At 46.8% G+C, this 23784-nt stretch overlaps 1 protein-coding gene across 1 annotated transcript in view; it reads right to left on the minus strand.

Annotated features, from left to right (window-relative positions):
• Slc22a23 (solute carrier family 22 member 23) overlaps nucleotides 1-23784 on the minus strand; it is a gene marked incomplete at its 5' end in the record, with an annotated part of 159240 nt that overhangs the window by 5570 nt on the left and 129886 nt on the right. Inside the window, 6 exons of the mRNA XM_005355140.3 lie at nucleotides 6143-6266; nucleotides 7218-7241; nucleotides 7359-7391; nucleotides 9218-9450; nucleotides 10159-10261; nucleotides 17010-17137. Of these exons, the coding sequence (XP_005355197.3) occupies nucleotides 6143-6266; nucleotides 7218-7241; nucleotides 7359-7391; nucleotides 9218-9450; nucleotides 10159-10261; nucleotides 17010-17137 (645 nt within the window). The remainder of the gene's footprint in view (nucleotides 1-6142; nucleotides 6267-7217; nucleotides 7242-7358; nucleotides 7392-9217; nucleotides 9451-10158; nucleotides 10262-17009; nucleotides 17138-23784) is intronic.

Genomic DNA, 23784 nt, shown 5'->3' on the forward strand with positions numbered 1-23784 from the left:
GTTTCTGCACTTGGGAGGTGTTCAAGGACAGGATCGAATCTTGCTCAATCTGTAATCCCTAGTATTCTTTCAGTAACTGTGTAAGACCTGGCCAGTTGGCCCTTGGATATTACTAGGTATAGTGTCAGATTTCTAAGAAGATGATTCCCACTTCCCAGTACTTTTAATCTTTGCCTTTTTAGGGGCTGGAAGAAATAAGGAATTTCTTGCCAATAAAGCATTGCAAAAACAACGAGATGTCCCTTCCACATACAGGGTACACAAACTCGGCTATGACAAAGCAAGCTGCTGTGTTGTTGTTGGAACACACAGCAGGAAGCAAGATGGCTCCCAGTTAATGTTCCGCAATTCATGAAGAACTGGATTCTGTCAATGACTGCTGAGCCTCCTATCACGGGGACTGTAGCTCATGGGACATAGAACAAGGATCCAGCTAAGAATTACTCAGACCACTAACACACAGATACATCCGCAAGCCAAAGCATTTGAGTCATTTGTTATGCAGAAATAGATAAGTTCTGTAGCTGGAATGCCCAGCCTTAGCTATGGAACCTTTCACCCAGGCTGTTCTATTCTCAGTACTTTGTATTCTTCGCCAAGGGAGCACTGCAAGAGCCACAGAGAAAGTCACACTGCTGGCCTGGCAAGTGGTGCACTGAGGAGGAACATGCTTTTTCTTGGTGCTATGCAGACACCAGCCCTTTCCCAAGAGGGTCCTAGACCACCTTTAAAAGACACTGGCATCTTTCTGTCAACATTTGCTCATGAGCTTATTACCCTTGCTCCTCCATGAACCCTTCAAGGGCAAGGGTTATTTCCAGGAACATCAGCTGTCTCACAGTTGGCATGTAAAAAATACCAGATGCCCACGGATCGTGCTTCCTAGAGAGCAATGAAATTGAGCCCATTCATCAGGTGAATAATATGAATACCTAAATAGCCATTCGGAATTCCTGGTAAATTTGGCCCCTTTGGGAAACCAGAGGATGTGAAGGGTGTATCAGATGTCAGAGACTTGTTTTATTGGGACCTTTGACACCAATAAGGTTGTTTTTCTGTTTTTTTCTTTCTTAGCTGGCACCAAGGATGCCCTTTCCCATGTAGAGTTGCCATGCAGGAAAGCAGAATACAGTCCTCCAATGTTGGGGGTGTGTTAAGCTGCCCAGTCCCAGGAAAGTCTCACATGACATCAAGCGAACGATATCAAAGTAATGTATTAATAAATCATGCTGAGTGAAATATATGCGACTTGCAGCTCATTTAAATGTAGATACATGTATATGATATTCAGTGTGTTTCTATACATGGGTAATAGAGAATCCACTGTAATTCATAACATTCCAGCCAGGGAGAAACTGCAGACATGGTAGTGGTCTCGTAGGATTATAGGGAAAGGGACCATTCATATCCTTGTGGATATCCTAGCTGCTGCAGCAACAGCTAACACAGCACAGTCCACTCCCACATGACTGTAGCATTGCTGGTGAAGGCAGGCCTAGTGCCTTGTCAGTCATTTTAAAGGACAGCACAAAGAATGATGTGCAATACCTAATGCTCTAGGAGGCTAAATGATTCTGTTGTGGGATGTGTTACATGCTATCATAAAGCATTTCTACTTAGAAAAAAGGTGTGCCCCATGTTTTAGCATGCCCTGTAATCTCAGCACTCTGGAGGCTGAGGCGTGAGGACAGTGAGTTCAAGGCCATCTTGGGCTACACAGCGAGAGCTTATGTACTATACCACCAGCACCTCCGGGTTCATAGTAAACAACACTGAGCATCTAGGTGTGCATAAGTTACTCGACGGTGTATGCATGGTGACAGCATCAGATAGTGACTTATTTCTCGCCACATATCCTGTTGTTAAGCAATGTTTGAAACACTTGTATGTCTTCATTCTTTCTATGAAAATACTTTTCTGTCTTGCCATCAGTGATTTCTTGAATTTAATAATATTATAGATAATTTAGTAAGAAAACGGTATGCCATTTTTGTTTGTCCTTAAGTCTCTAGGGATCTTATTTCCCTTTAAAAGGCAGAGGTCATAGGCACGTGCTGTTGCTCTGGGTGCTCACTAGAGGGCAGCCTAAGCCCATGTTTACACACCAGTGAGGCATCTACAGAGACAAAGAAGACCCTTGTTTCTTAGACACATTAACAGTTTTCACTGCCCACCGAATAGCATTACTTTGGGTAATGCCCTCTGAACAACCACAGCCCCTAGGCAGACTTACCAGAAGGAGCAAAGTGTGAATCAGAAATAAACGTGAACCACCAACTTGCATATAAACATGAACACACCTCCCCCCACGTTTTATTTCCTCTTTTACATTTTTTTAAGCTTTTCTTGACTGCATTTCTGTGAAGTTAAGGATGCACAAATATTGTAGTTGTTTCCTCAGAAATGAAGAACTGCCAGGACTATCCAGGTATGAGCAGTAGTATGAATTGCATTTGCTGAGTTACAGACGCAGTTCTCAGTGGGTATCTGTGGGGGGTTGTTTCTAAGACCCCCAGGTCTTCAGATGCTTGAGTCCCTTATAGAAAATGCTATAGTAGTATGTGGAACCTACATACTTTCTGCATTCTTTACATCATTTGCCATAATTCATAATACTGAACACAATGCAAATGCAATGTAAGTAGGTGTTTAGGGGGTGATGGCAAGGACTGTACATGCCCACTAAATCATAGTTTATTGGGTGTGGGTGTTAGGGAGGGAATCCAGGGCTGTGTATTGCCATGCACCACGCCCCCATGTCTGCGCTCTGTGCGCTGGCACCCAGTTCACGAGCTTCGGGCAAAGGGGCTGGAGGTTAAAATACACAAACACACACAGACAGAGAGACAGCGACACGGGTCATCCTTGAATTCCCCAAGAATGCCCCCTTTATTGTGTTCAGGGGCAGATTACATAGAGATAGCCACGCCCTAGCTAAACCCACCAGAAACCACTCTCTTGTCATCAAAACTCCTGAAGGTCTCGTGCTCAGAGCAACTGTAGGCACTCAGATCAGGGGATTACAAGAAATTCAGGATCTGGGGTCTCACTGCTCCCAACAGTGTACATGCTTAGCACACACCGTACCATTGAGCTACAGGCAGGTGCATCATTTATTTAGAATTTATTTAAATTCTTTAAATAAATGCTGTCCATTTGTGGTTGGCCCTACCTTTGTCACGGGGATGGATGGCAAATCTTGCCTTGTCTTGAGGCAACATCAGGGCAGAAGACAGACATTGCTCAAAAGGGGACCTTGCTCAAAAGGAAAGGTCTCAAGGCCAGTCTGATGCAATGATCTGGACCAGAGTATAGGGATAGGACCATATGAGCTGCAGGCAAGCAGTAGTTAGCAGAGAGAGAAGCAGGGATAGTGCATGGGTCAAGGACAGAAAGTCCATGACTAGGACTCCATGGAAATTAAGCAGACTGTGAAGCCAGCTTCCAGCTTGGCAGGATCACCAGCATCCACCTGTTCTCTTCTCTTGTCCTGTTGTTGTGGGGAAAGGAAGCCACTGTAGGTTACAGGAGCTCCTATCTTCAGCTTCCAGGTAACAGTGGGAAGAAAAGGTGACCCACCACAATAAAAGTCACTGGCTATTTCTAGATCAGCCTAGCATTCCCGAGTCACTTCAGCCCAAGACAGGGAGAGAGACTGGGGAGGAAGGATGTAAAGAATGCAGAAAGTATGTAGGTTCCACATACTACTATAGCATTTCTGTTCAACACAGCGTTACGGAAAGAGGCAAGACAGTCATAAGAGAAAGAGAGTCCATGGAGCCCACCCTCAATTGTTTTGTTTTTTTCTATGTGGAGGGGGTGGTCTGGAATTTGCATGTTTCCCCTGTGGCTCTCATGGGAATTTTTCATGGGTGTATTTGCATGAAAAAGCTGCACAAACCATGGCTGGGAAGAGTTCCCACAGAGACTCTTCCAGCCTGGTTAGGAACTGACCTCGCTTTTCTTTCACGCTCTGCAGGTACCAAACATCACCCAGGGCCAAATGTTTTTCTGGCTTGTCATCTTGGCAAGCTGAACTTTAGAATGTATTTGTTCAATTTCTGTCCCCAAATCATTTTTCCAGATTTCCATCAAAGAGGAAAAGGGTACCACATTTCTTTCACTTTAGCTTGCTGAGCACACTGCCAATGAGGCCAGAGATAAGGGGTGTGCCCTCCCCAGAGAAACACAGAGAGTCATGCAGTGACTGCCCGTGGCTACCAGAAAGCAGGACTAATGGAGACTTGTACTCTGGCTGGGAGATTCTCTTTCTGGATTCTTTTAGAAAGGAGGGAATTTAACTAGGTGGGGAATGAGTAAGATGCTATGTGTCTTCAGTGTTTCACAACTACAAGTGCAAAACAAGCTCTGGTCCATCTGGCATTGGCTCATGCAGAAGGCAGGGAACTATAAAGCTTACTAGACACCTAATTGCTTTTTCTTAAATACACAATGACTAGGTATTTTATTACAGGAACCAGTGGCCAGCAGGTCTTGGCTTGGATTGTGAAAATTCAAGAGAATGAGTCAAAATGAGGTCATGAGAAAATTCTGCTGTCAGCAAGGAGGTAAGTCCACAGTCCTGTCTACCTGCTCCCCAAGCCCTCCCAGCACCAGAGGGCCTAAAATAATTAGTCTCCCCGAGTCCCATCTGAACTGGAACGCCTGCTTGTTCTTCTGAAGGGTGTCATTGTGCTGACTTCTGGGTTTCAGTTCACAGCAGACTAACTGCCCACTCACGAATTCAGAAAAGCATGTGCATGAGGAATACTAAAGCTGTTCTAGTAAGGAGCTCCGCACCATAGGAAGAGAGCCCTTCAGGAAGAACAAACGGTCAGTGGAGGTGGGGTCTCTTACTCAAAATGCTTTTGGATTTTGTACCTTTGACTCTGGAATATTTGCATTACACGTCATGAGGTATCGTGGAGAGGGGATCCCAGTCTAAACACAGAATTGTTTAGGTCTCATATATGCCTTGTGGAGCTTGAGGATCTTTTTATACAATGTTTCAATTTTGTTCATGACACGGAATTTTTATGACAAATTTTGTTTGTCCTGTTAACATTTTTTCCCCCTGACGCCATGTCAGCACAAACGAACCATGTTGGTTTTAGATGTCAGGTTTTGGGGTTCAGTAATGTTCAACCTGTGTTAGAAAGAGGATGTCTGGTACAGGGAATGTGGCTAAGAGATGCTCTTTCAAAGTCCTAATTTTCACTGTATTACAATCCCAGTGCGATCAAATGTTGTATGTACTTCATGCACCACCACACAGGAATAGGAACTTCACTTTAGAGACAAACACTTAAGATTGCTTAGGAAAATATGAAGGAAAGACACACTTCTCTGCCTGGGACTCTGCCGCCTTACTTACCTAGCCTATTGCCTGCCAAGTACTTGGCTCTTAATTTTTTTTTCTTCTTAACTAAGTCAGTGATATAATTTTGGATTGGTGATCAGGTTCTCAGGCCAGGAAGAAAAATACAAAGTTCTATTTAACCGCTTTCTAATTTGTTTGTACATATGGCCGAGGCTGACCTTGGACTTCTCTGATCCTTTGGCTCCCCTCGCCCACCCAATGCTGGGATTACAGGAAAGCACCACCACATCCGTCTAAGGGATGCTGGGGATTGAATCCAGGGCTTTGCACATGCTAGGCAAACAGCTCAACTCCATGCCCAGCCCTTGTCTTTTCGCTGAGATGGGGTCTTGCTGTGTAGACCATGCTGGCCTCTACCCTCCTGCTTCAGCCTCCTGGGAGTCTAGGATTACAGGTGGGATGCATGCCTATCTTCCTTTCGGGCTGAAACAGCTTGGTCCTGAGCCCCCAGTGGATCTCGGTAGAACTCAGCAAGAGTGACTTACTTATCCCTCTCCTTTCTGTTTCCTGTCCTGTGTCCTGTACCTCAAACAGTTCCTTGTCTCCATGCCCCTGGTAAATGAATGATGGGGATCTAGGGTTAAGTTCCCACTTGACCCTGAGAGCCAGGGTGAAGCTGATCATGAGACGGTGAGTCAGGCAGCCAACATGCCCTGCCTGCCACCACACCCTGGTCTGGAAGCCGCGGTGGGGCAGAACTGACGACAGTTCCTGACACACTGACAAGGACCAACCATGAGTCCTGAGAAGAAAGTCACTCACCTTATCACTGTGGGGGTGATCTCTGCACAGAAGAACACACTGAGGCTCCCCACTGCATGGGATGCGAACATGCCCACGAAAGAAAACGCGATGGAGAATTTGTCCTTGACGCTGTCGCTCATCCCTGGATGAGAATCCAAAGAAGGGGACCGTGAGGTAGGAGAGAAGGGAAGAGAACAGAAGACAGGCAAGGGATGAACTGGAGAGAGGAAGGGAAGCCTGGGATATATCCCAGGAGCTCCCTCTTCCCCAGTGCCCAGTTTGTACTACAGTCGGGCATGCAGTAGCCTCTGGGTGGGCAGTCCTCTAGGCTGAGGAACCTGGAGCCCTTTAAACATTCTCCTGCCTTCTGTAGGCGCCTTGGGCCCCAGGCATGCTGAACTCACAGTGGCCTGTAGAATTCCTCATCTAGAAGCTGTGCCAGGCAGAAGGCAGGCAGGGAGGCCCCTGCTGCCACAGTGACATACTCTTTGCCCCAGATTCCAGACTGCAACCCTCAGGGTTGACCCACCCAATCCAGAGACAATGTTGACTTAAGTGTACAAAGCCACACATGACCCAAATGGACTAATTCATGGTCCTGGAGGGAGAGAAAGTATTCAACGATCTCGGTACCTGGAGGTGGCACTGGGTCCTGGCTGGCACGAGGCAGCACTACACACGGTGTTTTGGCATGCATCGGGGCTGTGCTTCTAAGCTCAGCTCCGTTTCCCTCAGTTTTGCATGGAAGGCAAGTGCTCCCATGGGCACTGGTGGCGTAGGCTTGGTTGGGCCAGGCAGGTGAGATAGCAGCATGGGGTATGGGGCAGCACCTTTGCTGTTCCCCAGTTGGAAAGCAGCGAGCATTCATGAGTCACGAGGAAATATCCACTCTCCCTACAGCACAGACAACCAAGCCCCAACCCTCCTGCCTTCTCATCCTGGCTAGCTGCTGGCCAAAGAAAACAGCACTGGTGCTGGATCAGGGGACTGCAAGGACATGCATGCCAAGCTGCACAAAACCAGGGAAACACGAGTTGCTTTCTCTAGTGCAAGATGGGGATAGAGATACAAATGTATGCTTATAGTGTCCAACCTACGGCCAACTTCAGCTGCAATTCTTGAAGGGCAAAGAGTAGGAAGAAAGAGAGGAAACGAAAACCAGTTGGTGAGTGAGTGTGGCCACTGTTATGTGGACATAATAAAAGACAAGGCGGCACACGTGCTTAGGACTCACCTGAGTCTGGATGCTGGCTGTATTTGCCGATCACTGGAACCGCGGAATGGGTGCGCCCACATGCACAGGGTAAAGAGAGTGGGGAGAGAGGGAGAAGGCTTGTTAGGTATGGGACAACTGCCGAGTCTTCCCACGTGACTTGTTTCTAAGGGAACTTTCTTTTAAGTCTGAGTTGGTGCTGGCTGCCTGGGCAGTGGAGTTCACACTGGACTAAACAAAGACCTTTTTGTGCGAAGAGAGGGATGTGGCCAGTAGAGTCTGGGAGACAATGCAGTCTGAGGGAGAGAGGACCCGAGCAGATCTAAAGGAGCATCTCTGCAGAGAAGGTTATTCAAATGGTACTCTTGGTCTGTGCCAAGGGGCACTGGGTGCTGGGAGTGGGCCTGTCAGGCTGCATCTCCGCTCCCCAAACCCTATTCCTCACAGCTACCTGTCCTTTTCCCAGAGTCTCTATGACATTCTTGTTCACTGCCAAGGAGGGCACATGGGATACTCCACAGGCTATCCTGCCACATCTGCCCTAACTGGGTTAAGTTGGATATAAACTTTCTGGAAGGGCAGCTAGGTAGTGTCCATCCAGGGAGGCGGGGAGAATGGCTACCACTTGTTCATTTTGGTCACTGCCCAACAAGGTAGAGAATGCATAAGAACATGCCTAAGTTAGGAAACCACCTGTATTTGAAACTGGCTCTCCTGTAACCTGGATTCCAGTAAGGCTGTTGTGGTCAGTGGTAAAGGGAGAGTAGGTAAGTCTCACTCAGCAGCTCGGGTTAGCTTTCCTCCAGAGATGGGTGTTCAATGGGACACATTTCCCAGCAGTGTCCTGAGCCTGTCCCAGGGGAAGAGTCTGGGATGAGAAGACACCAGTGCTCTACCTTGTGCTCTGGGCGGGTAGAGAGGAGACAGGGGGATTTTCTTGCACACAGGTGGGTGGCTGCTTATGAGGCCTATACAGAGGTTACCGGAGGATTAAACGGACTCCCAAGATTTGGGTTAAGGTGACTTGTAACATTTACAGAAGAGTACTTTGATAAATGATAACCTTGGGAACACTGGTAGAAAAGCTGTGTCCCACTCAAGAATGTCCAAAGTTTTTCTCCTCCTGTTCTCCTTCTTATATGAGAAGTTCACAAGCGATCTGCCCATGGTGAAGTCCTGTTTACTGGGACATGGAGGCTGGCATGCTGGGGTGTTATACAGCAGTCGGAGGACTCTGATTTGGGGGTCACGGGCCTAGGGGTTGGAGGAGAAGGGGAGACCCAGCAGTCCTCAGACGAAGGGGCCAAGATGTTCTACTTAAACTTCATCCTTATTGAAGCAAATTCTTGTGGCTGTTGATTTCAGAATGATCGCTCAGGTCACGAAAAACTTTCCTCAAGTCCCATCCTACCCCTCCACTATAGTCTGGATCTTTAAAATTTCTCAAAGGCCATCTTTAAAGTCTCCCAAAAGCTGTACGCTGAAAACTTAGTTTCCACCCAGGGCAGTACCGGGAGCAGACATTTATGAACAAGAGCCTTATGGGAGAAACTCATGCACTTGGGGATATGCCCTTAAAGAGGACATTAGGACCACAGATCCCTTTCTTCTGTTTCTATGTCATGAAATGAGTAGATTTCCTTCGCATATGCTCCTTTCATGAGTGTTGTCTTACCACAGGCCCAAATGGTTCAACAAACCATGGACTACTTAAACACTCCAAATCTATAAGCCAAACAAACCTTTCCTCTCTCTAAGTTGGTTATCTTAAGTGTTTTGTCACAGAAACAGAAAGCTGCCATGCCTTCCAAGCTCTCCTGCGTATGCCAGCTCCCCGTCCCCAGCATCCTTCCCTTGTCTCCCCTTTCCAGCCTACTCACAGTTGAGGAGGCCAAGCTGCAGAAGGGAGGCCAGGGCGGTGAGGATCATAAAGAGCAGCAGGCCTCCCCTGCGCCCGAGGAACCTGACGACCACACACATGGCCAGGCAGGAGGCCAGCGCGATGCTGGCCATGGTGTAGTAGTCAGCGTAGAAGTTCTCCAGGAGGGGCACCTTCACCTCGTGGCCCATCATGCTTCTTGCAAAGCAGTGGTGGATCCCGTACCCTGTCAGCCTGTGGGAGACACACACACAGAGAGGGTGGGGTAGTATGCACTGAGATGAGGGGATGCCCGGACAGAGCACTTTACATGTGATGGGAAACCATGTCGTCACCACACGTGAACCCACGAGGGAGTTAAATTCGAAGAGACATCAAAGAAACATGGGTGAGGTCCTTTGCTTACCCAGGGATAGAAGGAAGTGCCTTCTGTGTGCTCACTAACTACTCTCGTGTTGGCAGACCAGCAGATAGGTAGAGGGCATTATTGGCTGGTGCTCCAGGTCTGACCTCTGTGTGCCTGGCTGGACAGTGCTATAGGACCTGACTGTGAATAGACTTTTGCTATCAGAGTGACTCTCATGAGATGTAGAGAAGGAGGGCATTGCTCTAAGGACACTGGTGTGTGCAGGACCTCGCCCAGACCTCTTCCCGTCTTAGGAGCTCTGACTCCGCGCAGGGCACTGGTATGAAGCAGGTGGCTGGGCTGAGAGCGATGCTCAGTGCTCGTTCCTAAGGCTTCTTGGTGAAGTGGTAGGTATCTTTGAGTCCTGTCTTCCTTCAGACCTACAGATGGGCAGCCTGGGCCTATTTCTGGGGCCTCTTTCATAGAGACAGGTTGAGACAGGTGGGTGTGGGGCAGGCTGGGATTCAGAGTTCATGTAGGAGTGGGAGGAGGGTCTCTCTGTATTCTCCTACATATACGTGTTTCCCATGACTTACGAGTTCACACAGAGAACCACGATGTTTTTCCACAGGTTCCGCGTCCCCACCACCTTCACGATGCACACTTTCTTGGGCCTCCGTGAAAGTTCTTTCTCTAGCTCTGCAAGAGACAGACCCAGGAGCTTGAGCAGGACAGAAGGTTCCAGATACAGCTACAACAACACAGCTTTGGTTTACCCATCCAGGACCATTTGAAAAGGAGATCTTTTGCTTTTAAGCCAGTGAAGAGGGTCTAGGCTTTCTGGCTAGACATGAGTTCAGGAGATTCACAGACAAGTTTCCCATCACAACTAAAAGGGCATGCTGTCAGTGAACATTTCCACTGAAGCTCTGCTTATAGAACCAAGCCAGGCACACACAGATACACATGGCCCGCTCATCTTGCCTGAACACATCACCCCATGATGGCAGTCTAGGCTACTGAGGCTTAAGTTAGGTCCTGCACATTTGGCTGGTAATTTCTTTCTGCCGGAGGCTATAACCGCCTATGCCACCTACAGCTCAGAGGCCTGCAAAGCTACAAGCCCATATACACCTTACTCTTGGGGGGAGAGAATGTCTTAAGAGTGAAGTCATACACAACCTCACCTCAGCCATTGAACTTGTTCTGGGCTGGCTGTGAATCTGTCCCAAGACCCAGTGAGGGAGGCATCCGCCCACCCGGGGCCTCTCCTGCCCAGTCTGCCCACGTGTGGAGCCCTGCTCTCTGGGAACTCACCTCCCCACTCAGGGAGGGCCCAGTCTCAGACCCTCCCAGAGGCCAGGGAGTGAGGAGCACTCAGCAAGTGGTCCTGCTGCGAGAGGTTAGGTTTAGAGATGTGATGGAGTTTGAAGCTATGGCACGGAAGCTCTGATGAGGCTTGTCCTAGCTCTAACAGTGCTCCAGTGTCGTCCCCCCCCCCAACCTAGCTGGAAATTTGCTCAAGTCCTGGGGCTTGTCTGTCAATCTAATGGGGGAAGAGCAGAAGATAGGAAATGCTTCAAGGGGTAAGAGCTGAGTGGTTATTACTTGAGAGCCTTCTGGGCCCTTCTGCTTTCTAGCAGGAATGTCCTTGGGAGTCATCCACTGCTTAGAAAACAGCAGGGATGCTTCCCAGGTCCACAAGGAGCCAGTGGTATTAAAACTGTCAAGGACATGAAAACAAGGAAAGATTGAGGAATCCAGAAGACCAGAGAAGACAGTGGCCAGGTGATGGCTCCCCAACACACAGCCTCTCTAGTTCCCACTGTCCACCTGTAAAATACAGAGAGTCAAAGCATCCTTCCTTGTGAGACCCAGAAATGGATGAAATGTTCTCAGATCTCCTTGGGCCTCCCTGTCTCTGCCCCGGGTTTCCTTGCCAGCCTCACCATTACTGAAAGCAACTAACTGCACCTGAGACAGGACCCTGGCGCACACAGGGCCAGTGATAGGGAAGCCAGCATCGAGTAGAGGCTGGCACTTGACTACCAACCGTGTAGACTTATGCCCAGTTTCCTCGTTCTGACAAATGTGCTATGGAAACATCAGACCTAAGCAACAGAAGAAACTGAGTCTGGTGACGAGTTCTGCACTGTCTCAACTTACCAATATATGTGAAATAGTTCCAAAACAAAGCACTTCAATTTTAAAACTGTCTGTGGAAATAGGGACAGAGGAAGCCTTCCAGGCCTGGAGGCATAGATTACCCTCTCTGTGTATCTGGTTTCTGAAGCCTTGGGTTTACAATGATCATCAATATTTGTTCTAGAGAGCTGGCAGCGCAACCGTGCACAGCAGACCACCACAAGCATGAGGAAATGCATCTCAATCTACCACAGCTACAATGCTCAGAAAATGGTCCACTCTGTGGAAGTTCTAGGGACTGTAGCTGTGTGGGGGTCTCTGGTGACAGACACTCTGCTGCATAGTGCAGGACTGTGTTTATTAAAGAGCTTGGAAACATGTCTGGTAGACATCCTCAGATCCAGCAATCTGGGCACTTTCACCGTCACACACTCGTCAGAAGTCAGCTGTCATAGGCACCCTTTCTCAGCAGTCTTCCAAGAGGAAAACTCAAACATCCGTTAGTGTGTTTATGCGAGTTTAAAGTTGTTTCTTCCTCAAAAGTGGTCCATACGCAGCTGCTACTACATTATTGTGGATGAAATAGTATGTCAAAGAAGCTATAGCAATTGTATTATGACCCGAGGGCTTTGTTCTGTTTTGTTTAAATAGCATTATAGCCTAGAGCCCAGTCTAAGAATTGACTGTAGTCTACAGTGGCAATTGCATTATTCTAGAGGGAATTAAATTAACTTCTCCAGCACTATTGATGTTTTGTCAGGGTCTCTGTTACTCATACCACTGGCCCATCATCAACAACATCAAACTTCTGCTGTTTCAAGTGTTTTCTTCTGGGTTGAAACCCATGTAATTCTTTTTTTTTTAATTGATTTTTTATTGAGCTCTATACTTTTCATACCCTGTATTCTAAATTGTAGGAAGCATTAGCTACCTACTGAGACCCTGTTAGGTCACTGGAAACAAGGAGCTTCTTGTCTCTCTAGCCCAGGCTTCTTCCATTAGGAAACAAAAGCAAACAGGTGCGGAGCAGTTGATACGGCAGCAGCCCTGGGTTGCTGCTCAGGGCAGAAGCTCAGAGCAGAGAGCCTCAGCCTTCTTGGCTCAGTACTGTCAGAGAATTTCAAACTGAGACATAGGCAAACAATGTTGGGATGCCAGTTGCATCTATTCCTGCTCCACATTTTTTACCCCTGTGGTCAGGGCATGGGGTCTGGGAGCAGCGAGGGTCCCCCAGCCTGCGAAGAAGCTCATCTCTGTGTTTCTTCTTAACCTCCTTGGAAGAGCTGCCCACAGTCATGGAGGTCTCAGCTCCCTAAGGCTAACTCCAGTCTGAAAATGTCAAACGGGGAATTCCAGAAATGAGAAACTCATAAATTAGATTGTAACAATTGTTCTAGTTTTGTTATTATTTGTTAATCTCTTCCTGTACCTAATTTGTAAATTAAATGTTATTGTGGATATGCAGTTATAGGGAAAACCAAGCCTGTCTAAAGTTAACCATGGTTTTAGGCACCAATGGAGGGCAGTCCTGGCTTGTGCTATGCCCTGAGGTTATGACAGGGCTGATGTGCAAGCTCTGAGCTCTGGATGCAGGAGGCAGTGAAGAGGTTCTGGTCCCTCTGTATCTTCCCAAGAGCAGCAGATAAGGAAGACAGTGGAAGCATAGCCTGGGCAGCCTCCCCAGGAGTGAGAGCTTGGATACCTTTGGTTTGCTTTCCCATGAGGCTGCCCGCAGAGGGCTCTGAACAAGAGGTCAAATGACTCTTGCTCCCTGTATGTCTCTCTCCCCATGGGGAAGAAAAGGCCATGCATATATATGCTCTCCCTCCACTGTGTGATCCTTCATGGAGCAACTTCCCAGGGAGTACATTGGGAATGGGATCTCACTGGCTCCCCAACACTCAGCCTCTCTAGTTCCCACTGTCTACCTGTAAAATACAGAGAGTTGAAGCATCCTTCCTTATGAGGCCCCGAAAAGGATGAAATGTTCTCAGATCTCCTTGGGCCTCCCTGTCTCTGCCTAGGTTTCCTTGCCGGCCTCAGAATTACTGAAAGCAAGTAATAACTATGCAGGACTCTGATACACAGTTAGTCAGCCTCCTCCTCCTCCTCCTCCTCCTCCTCCTCCTTCTTCTTCTTCTTGTGGGATACAGGCAACATAGAAACAGCAAGAAACAGCAGGCTTTACTCTTGCTGTAATTGGTCAAAATCTTGAATCAGGCTGGGAAGGCGAGCTATCACACTTGGGCATATCATGATACTGTGAGACTGACTTTTGGGAATACACACAAATGTCTAATTCAGCTGTACATGTTGCCAAGAACACCACTTATGCTCACATAAAAACTCAAGACAGCTTTAAAAGAATAGAAATGGGAAATTTGGGGAGATCGGGTTTTCTTTTAGCATAAGCCCAAGACTGGCATGCACTAATAGGGCATGAGGTTCCTCCCTCATTGTTACATTCCAGCTGAAGATTCTTCTCTGCACAGAGGCACCCTGAGGAACAGCCCTGCCTCTTCTTGGCTCCAGAGCCCTGGATTCCTATATATCATGAATATTCAAGGAATGCAGCTATCCATGGATCTCCTTTGGTGTTGGGGTACAGCCTGGGCTCTGCAGCGGACACTCTGTGGGGTAGGGGTAAAGTTGACAAACTCCTGTTTACAGCTGAGACAGTGGTGGAGGTTGTGTACAGTATGATGGCTGATCTGGGCTTGAGGACCTAGCCTTGAGGATGGGAAGATGGGTCTGAGAGGGTGGGACTTTCCTGAGCTGGGGGCCTATGGGAAGAAGAGCATGGGAGCTGGACACAGAGCAGAGGCCTGGGGGAGGTAAAGATTAGGTAGGGTCTCTAAATCTACATGTAAGATATGGGGCTACACCCTGAGGACCCTGGGGGTAGTGATGATGTGATTGTATTGTTCCTGAGCTGCTGACGGAGGGAGAACAGAGTGGCAGCCAGAGCAGTGAGTATACATGAAAACCAGGCAGGGAAGAGCCCCAAGCTTGACGGGGACTATGTGAGGCACTGGGAAGATGATTATAAGTGGAGAAGCCAAGTTAGCGTCCCAGAGAATACAGACTCTTCCCCCAAGTGATGGACAGTTTTGCATTCTATTGTCTGACTGCATCTGATGGGGGTGGGGATAGAGAACCAGGGTGAATTCACATCCCACAGTGACCACAATAACGATGTCACATCCTGGTGAAGAGCGAAACCTTTCTCCTCTTTGTTAGTCACCAAAGGGGACAAATCACCTCTTACTTGGCCCCCTGCCTGAGACACAGAAGAGAAGATAAGCCCCAACTAAACTTATAAGCAAAGGATAGGGGGAGAGGAGAGCTAATATCACTTTCCAAAAATAGGGACATGAGTCAGTGTAATTAGGATTGAGAAAACAAGTGTTTTCCAGATAACATTTTAACCTGAAAGAAGTGAGGTGTGATGATTTAATTAAAAGGCCAGAGACAGATGTGCAGTGAGACTTGAGGACAGGAATTTGCAGGAAGCCATGAGATTGTCTAAACCAAGCAGGCCTGGCCCAAGGGTTCCTTAATTGCACTCTTTCCTATATGTCTCCCTGGTCACCCTCTTCTCAGCAGCACAGGAAAGCCACTTCGGCTGGATGTGTGGGGTTCAAATCCCACTCAACCATTCAATAGCCAAACGACCTCTGGCAAGATAACCCAGTCCTCTCAGTGCCATGGCTTCCTCATCGGTAAACAGGGAGCATCGCAGTATCCCTTGTAAATGTGTTGCCGTGAAGAAACAGGTTCATGGGCATGCCACATGGAGGGTGGAACCTTAAGAATCAGCTGATCTCAATGTTAATCAGTCCCTTGGAAGGGGACTGGCACATAGGCCTCATGTCTTCTTTACTGTCACTGCTCCTGAGAAAGGGGGCCTCAGATGCCCCTCTAAAGAGCCAGCATTCAGTACTCGTCAAGCAGACCAGCCATGGCTTGCATCCTTCACTCCAGGGAATTCAGAGCTTTTGGTTTGCCTGACTGTTCCTGCCTGAGTTGAAGGGCTTTGGCAGAACACATCTCGCCCACTAAGTGGCTGTGACCCAGCCTTTGTGTCCTAGGCAAGAGTCAAGATAAGCATGCCACCCTTGCTGAGCCTGAAGATCTTCTGAATGGGAGTCCAGTAAGGGTGCTAACAGCTCTTACGATCCAGGTTGCTCACACTCCCCTCCCTGTTGGAAACGGGGACCTGCAGGGTACATTCTCTTGTCTGGCACGGGTTCCCGCTCACCTGTGTCTCAAAGCCAGGCTTAACCTAGGCACTTGGATTGCAGCCACTTGTCACCACCCTCTATTCTTCTGCTTTAGTGTTTGACCTCTCAACTGAGTGTACATCTAAGACCCCCCCCCCATGTATGTATCCCATCTGTGTGAGCTAGTATGCTGTGCCATCAGATACTTAATAAATGTCTGCGTTCTGAACGAATGGTCATCACATGATTCTAGTCATTGGGAAAGTCTGGTCATATTCTCTCCCCCCCCCCCCACTGTATAGTACTTTCCTAGGGGATTTTACAAAGCATGCAGGTTTTCATGTTAGCCTGGTGGCTCAAAGCTGCCTTTCCAAAGGGACTTTTTAGGTCCCTTGCATTAGAGTGTCTTCTAGAGCTCACTACAAGTGCACATTCCTGGGGCTTCTTTCAGATCTTCTAAGTCAGTATCTTGATATGACAGGAAGGAGCCAGGAACCTGGCTGTGAAGAACTTCCTGGTAACATTTACAGACTCCCAGCTTGAAAGCCCCATTTAGCTTATGCTGATGCCTTGATTCACAAGAATTCTATGGATCTGAACCACACTACAAAAATAGTTCATGTTTCCATTTCTTCCCTTGACCAACAAATAGGTCATGGCCATGAATAGACAGTGGCAGCCCTTGGAAGAGCGTACTCAAGCAGAGAGGTCACTTACACCATCCACGCCCAGAGCCAAGGCTTTAAACGTGGTAGGTTGTCATGAAAGGAGGTGCTGGGTGTCACAGAGCCGAATACGCCTGATAAAGATAGGGTACACATCCAACTCACACCCAGCTTCTGGTTTTGTATGGGCTCTAAGGGACGTGGTGAGTGTGTTCACCTGATTATGAAGGAAACTCGCTCCTAGAGTGGAGAGAATTTCAGATGATTTTCACTCTCAGACTTCAGCAGCCACTGCTGTCGTTCCAAACCTTTGCAAACCATGTGGGCACAGGAACATAGACCAAACACTAGCCAGGACAGGTATTCTGGACAAGATCAGCCCTCAGGCACCCTGGTCAGCTGTAGCGTACTTACCCGGCATCACTCCCTTGATGTCACTCTCGGGGCTCACACAGTTCTTCTGTGTGATGTACAGGATCAACTTCTTTGCTGACTCAAACTGCTGGGTAGCCATTAGCCATCGGAGAGACTCGGGGAATATCCTGCGAAGACACAAGGGGAATACCTGAATGGCCTCCATTCTGTTTCGTTTTAATTATGTGTCATCGGGAAAGTCAGGATGGATTCTGGTAATCATCTGATTACCACGATGATCTGACGCCTGCCTTGCCAGCTCATGAGAGTCTTTAAGTGGATCTATCATCTGGAAAAAGTGGCTATTGCTATGATCTGAATGTTGGGTCCTCCATCCCCAAATGGAAAGTTATAATAAAATATATTTCAAATTACAGGCATTTAAAACAATAATCAAAATTGTTTACTGGTCTGTATTTATTAAAAATGAATTTGGAAAACAAAACTTGAATAAGTAGAAACACCCTAAAATGCCATCAGCAAAATATGGAATTTTAAAATCAGATCTTTTTTTTAAATAATGAAATAATAGAACAAATGCCATTGTCCTTGGCTTAAATTCAATCTTGCTAATAAATTTGGATTTAGTGTATGCAGTATCTTTTCTTAATTTATTGAGATTGTAGATCACTAACATTCATTTTTCCCCCTCAATATATGGTCTTAAAAACCTTACAGTTTAATGTAAATATCAGTATAGCCACATCTGTGTTTGATTCCAGTACCCTGTGATTTGTGTTAGGACCTCCTCTAGCCTTTGCTAGTCTGACAACACAGGTTACTTTGTAGATTGTCTGTCAAACCTTAAAATATACAATAATGGGGGGGAAGGGTCAATGTAACATTATTTATACCCAGTGTTTATGGATACTAACCTTACGACTAATAATAAATCAATGGTGTTTGAGTAGTATCATTCATTTTGTTCAAATCAAGGCCTGTGTTATATATACAGAGCAGCTATCTCTGGTCTCAGAATTTCCCAGGGAAACTGCTGGACCCAGGACAACCTGACCCACAGGAGAAGATTTTCCTCTTGTCCCAGGCTTCAGAGTCATAGGCAGAGACCAGACTGCACTCAGTAGGCGTGATCTAGTGACGTCCAGATTGACAGATCTCTGGGACACTGTGTCATCCCTAGTAGCCACTCAGTCTTTAGCCCATATTCATCACCCCTACGGTTGGGTCCTCAGACAACAGGGTCTGTATAACTCAAACAATTCTAACTAAAGGTCTTTTAGGATTGCAAGGCCTGTAGGATAGGCTTGGATTGCAGGCATGGTAATCCTTCATGTTTGAAGAAATGGGTGTAGGCCGCTCATGAGCTCAGACTCTTGCTGGGCACTAAATGGTTTGTTGTTGTTGTGATGTAAACTGAGCATTGTCACTGTAGGATCATCTGTGATGCAGCTACTGTTGATTTCAAGTCTTATGGAGGAAGACCTCTGTAAATACAATAAAGTATATACACACACTGAGCTTAGAGTGACAAGAACCAGACCCTATATGTATGACATAGACTGGGACAGGGCAACTGAGGAAGGCAAAGGTTGAGATTCAAAGGAGAGACAAAGCCATACTGGATCTGTTTTAGAGAATAAGTGAGTGCTGGTTCAGCTAAGCACGCTGTGTGCTGTGTGTGGATACGGGATCGAGAGGGATGGCATGGGGGCGTGACACTGTACTAGATTTGGGGAGGTGTAAGCTGGTGAAGCAGCAGGCTGGGTATGAGATGGGAAGAGATGAGGTAAAAGGGGAAGAAAGGGGAGAGGAAGACAAATGAGGAAGGGACCGGCACAGATACGGAGCTACAGAGAGTGGGGATTGGAAGGACCAGCTGCCACAGGACCAGGGGGAAGGAAAATCAGGACTGTAGTCTCTCAGGAGATACAGGTGGGTGCACGACAGCCACACGATTGCCTCCAACAGCAGGCAATCCTGCAAGCCACCTTCCATCACCAGGCTGGTGAGTGCAGGTACTGTTCTACCAGACTACTGGTGAGGCGGTACTGTTTACCCACTGGGCAGCTGGGAAAGCTCAGGCTGAGAATATCCATGAGCATTGCTCAGGATACTCGGCCATCAGACAGCAGACTGGATGAGTTGAGAGCTCACTTCCTTAACCTCAGACACAGCAAAGCAGTATGCCAAGCCACAAAGACAGCTGATATTGGCAAGTACTGTCCTTCTGAGGATTTCTAGGGGTATACAGAAAGGAACAAGCTCAAGGTACAAGCACCGAATGCTTAGCTTTTCAGATGTATTCAAATGCATGGCAAAGTCATAAAGTACTGAACTGTGGCTCCTGGGAAGGCCCAGGAGCCTGACACTTTGAGTAACACAGTGGGAACTTGATGGAGTTTCTCAGGACACAAGTATGATATAATAGCGCTCTAAAGTGTAAAAACCTTGATAGAGATAGGCATGGAGGCTCACACCTGTAATCCCAGTACTCAGAAGATTGACATGGGTTCAATATTGTTTTGAGTTCAAGACCACTGGGGCTACCCAGTGAACCTCAGGCCAGTCTGCAATACAGAATGAGACCCGCACCTCAAAAATCCAAACCTGGCCTGGAAGGAACATATCTCTAATGCTCAGGGATAGGGGATATTTCAACCAAAAATATCAAAACCACATAAGCAGATGAAAGCCACATCTGCCCCGTGCGTCTCATGCTTGAAAAGTCATGAAGCAGAAATAAGTAAAAGGATCTCTGATTTGGATGGCATGGAGGTTGCAAGATCAGTTTACTGGAAATAGCTCTTGATGGAACTGCACTCAGGACTGACTCAGGGGAGTGACTTCCAGAAGGGGAAGCCCCCGGCCAACACTGGGCCAGGCTGTGGGGAACAGAGAGGGCCTGCTGTCATACACTGGGAAAGGTGGCAGTCAGTGATAGGGGTACAGAGGCATTCCAACTCCTTACGGTGGGCACAGGAGCCTCACACACAACAGGCACCCTGATAAGTCCCACTGTCTTGGCACAAGACCCTGGTGGTGCCCAGGTCTGGCAAAGTGATAAAACCAATTTCAGTACCAGACCGGGATCTCTGATTGGCATGTGTCCATATGGCCAATGACCGCAACCATCCTTTCTGCTCTAGTACTGACATCCCATTAGGTACCAATACTAGCACAAGTAAGTATGGGACTTGGCCTATAGAATTCTTTCTATAGCATCCATGCTTTTGGTATTCTTAAAAAGCAGGATTAGGGCTGGTGAGATGGCTCATCATATAAAGAGAGAGAGAGAGAGAGAGAGAGAGAGAGAGAGAGAGAGAGAGAGAGAGAGAGAGAGAAAGCGAGCGGGAGAGGGGGAGAGAGAGAGTCTCTGTGTGTTTTTAAATGATTTATTTTGTATTTATGTGTATGCATTTGCCAGTGTGAGTTTATATGCACTGTATGCATGCAGGTGCATGTGGAGGCCAGGGGTATCAGATACCCTGCGACTGGAGCTATAGGCTATTGTGAGCTACCTAATATGAAAGCTGGGACTGAATATGTATTTTCTGCAAGAGCAGTAAATGCTCCTAACTAGCGAGTCGTCTCTCCAACTCTGTAACATTTTTTTTTTTTGAATTTTTTCGAGACAGGGTTTCTCCGTAGCTTTTTGGTTCCTGCCCTGGAACTAGCTCTTGTAGACCAGGCTGGCCTCAAATTCACAGAGATCCGCCTGCCTCTGCCTCCCAAGTGCTGGGATTAAAGGCGTGCACCACCACTGCCCGGCATGTAACATTTTTTTAAAAGCAGGATAAATATGTTTCAGGAAGACCCTGCACCAAACAGTGACAGTGAAATGTGGTCGTAAAGCCTCCTATGGAAACTTTATATAGAGCTCTTTCTAAATGATGCTCCTGTATCAAGAGAGAAAATGTCCTGCCTGGTAGGCTTGTTCTCTGTCTCTCTGTCCCTCTTCCTCCTTTTCCTCCTCTTCTTCTTCCTCTCTCCTCCTCCCTCTTCTTTTCAAGGAGGTCCAACCAGGAAGCCCAGGCTTGGCTAGAACTCAGGGAAACCCTTCTGCCCCAGCCTCCCTAGAGCTGGGATTACAGGCTGACATCGCCATTCCGTTCTGTTTCTTTAAGCTGAATGGGAGCATTCAGTTTAGTATTCAGCTTAGGCAACCTCTTCCCATGCTTGCCTCAGCTCACATAAGGCAGAATGTGATGACGTGTGATCCAACAGTAGCAGCAGGGTTCTATCTCACATTCCCATTCTCCTCTCTTTCCTGGGATGCACCCGAGCTGAGCCTAGGTCTGCGTTTACACCAGTCAGTAGCTGTGGAACTGTCCAGTGAAATCTGCAGCTAAAAACTGGTACATGGCACAAGCTTCTTTCCCCTCCATTGGAATATCAGCACAGGCCCGGGAGAGGCATTGCAGAGAGATCCTACGGCAAAGCTGAAAACAATTTCCAGATTGAAATTCAACTATGAAACACTGGCCTTACTGGGGATCAGGATGAAGAAAGAAGGGTGCCATTCAAACGCACCTGCATCTCCTGCTGTGTCATGGTTCGGATCCCTCTGAGGATAGTTAAGATAGGAAATAAACAGGACCGAGTCCATTGAAGCCTAAGCCTTACACTGCCCCTTACTGCGGATAATGCCGGCAGCAGGTGTGATGGCTGCTCTTTGAGATTAGACTGTAGAGCAATCAATCTGAATAACCTGTGATTGATTTCTCTGTTCTATTTTGGTTCTTTTTTTTTTTTTCTGGTGCTGGGGGCTCTTCTTAATCTGCCACCAGTTATCTACATGGTTGTGTGCAGACTGACCGCTTGCAAATGACTTCCTTATAGTTTTATGTCTTTATTTGATCCAAAGAAGCACCAATGACTCTCAAGTCATCTGTGTGCTTTACAAGTCTCAAGTCTGAAATGAAATATAGTAACTGGAAAAAATGTAAAGAGAATTTGGGGGTAGTTTGGTGAGAAGGTAATAGAGTAGATCACGGGGTTTTTAGTTTTCAGAAATTCGCAATAAAGGGAATTTTGTCATCTACATTTTTAGTAATAAATATATATAACTGGTTACAATTTTTAAAAATTGGTGCATGGTACTATAAGGCTGATCATTTGCCCATAAAGTTTCAACATAATAGACTATTTTCTTGTCTAATGGGAGAATCTAACATTAACAAGCTTCCTATCTGGGTAGCCCTTTTGTGCATTAACATACATTTACTATACAAAAGAATCAATTTCACTGTAACGTTTTCATTAGTGTATATCATATATTTGATCTTTCCTCCTATCACCCACTCATACCATCCTCTACTGTTCTTTTCCCAAGTAGTTTCTGTTCTCATGCCTTACATACCTATTTCTAAATCTAGATTCTATATATGAAAGAAAATATGCACTGTTTATCTTTCTGATCGTGCCTTATATTCACTTAATATGATGACCTACAGTTTTATCCACTTTCTTGAAAGTATCATCTTTGTTCTTTCTATGGCTAAATAAAACTCCATTGCATATACACACCACCTATTCTTTATCTGTTCACCCCCTGATGGGCTCCTAGGCTGATTCCACATCTTGGCTATTGTGAACCATGCTACTACTGTAGTCGTGGATGTGCACACCTCTGTGTTCACTGACTTAGTCCTTCTGGTGTCCATATCCAGGAGTCAAAAGAGCTGTCCCTGGGTGGCTGTTTAAGGAACCCCACATGATTTCAGCAGTTGCATGGGCTGCTTCTTTGAGGGCTCATTAAACCCACATTCTGGTGGGAGACTAGTAAGGCAATTCTCTGAGTAAGAATCACGTGGGCCCTGCTTAGTCCACTGTACTGGGACATTTTACTCATACATAAAACACAGGAAGGGAATAAAACTAACTGGAAGTGCGTTATGAAATTAGTTGTACCCTTAAGCCATTTCCTTATTTGTCTTGTGGAGTATTTGGTTTTGGGGCGATACCCGTGTACACAAACACACCTCCCTGTCTGTGATTCAACAGGGGCGTCATTCACAGAACAAACATGCACGGGGCAGTTGGAGTCATGATGGAGAAGAACTACACTTTGGGCCCCGAGAAGTTATTTTGTTGGAGAGGAAAGCATGCTAAACACATGCTGCACCACTGAGCTGAAGTTCAGCCCAGTCTGGGACTTCCATTAAGCAGGCAGACAGGAAGGACACAAAGTCTAGCCCAGAGAGGGAGCAGGGTCAATCAAACTTTGTGGAGATGACCTTTCCATGTGTGCACATGAAACTGAGTATGGGCAGGGCTTGGGCCATTTCTGACTGAAATAGACTCTAGTTGTTGATTCTCTGGGTTTGATCAAGTACTGGACAGTTAAAAAATTCTAGAGAGGCCCAAAAGAAAACAAACAGTAACCAAGACAAAGACCCAAATGTAATTAAACACAATAGGAAGTTACTCAAAGGTGAACAATGCTCTTCACAAACGGAGGCCTCTCCCAATCCAATGTAAAAATGAGGTTGGAAATACATAAGCAGATTTTTGTGACCTTAAGTGAGTAACTTTATTGCTCTGGGCCTCAGTTTCCCTGAATCTGTGGAATGAGTTCAGTAGAATGATACAGAAGCCTCATCAGGCCAGATCCCCATGTTATCTGTTGAGATCTGGGGCTAAAAGTCACCCCAAAGGGTAAAAATATGTCACACTGTACAAAGCAGTCTCACAGTGCTACAAGCTCAGACCACACAGTGCACAGCATCCTCATGGTGCTACAGATACAGACCACACAGTGCATAGCATCCCTACAGTGCTACAGGCTCAGACCACACAGTGCACAGCATCCTCA

Source organism: Microtus ochrogaster, chromosome 16 (assembly GCF_000317375.1).
Source record: "Microtus ochrogaster isolate Prairie Vole_2 chromosome 16, MicOch1.0, whole genome shotgun sequence".
Classification (NCBI taxonomy): domain Eukaryota; kingdom Metazoa; phylum Chordata; class Mammalia; order Rodentia; family Cricetidae; genus Microtus; species Microtus ochrogaster.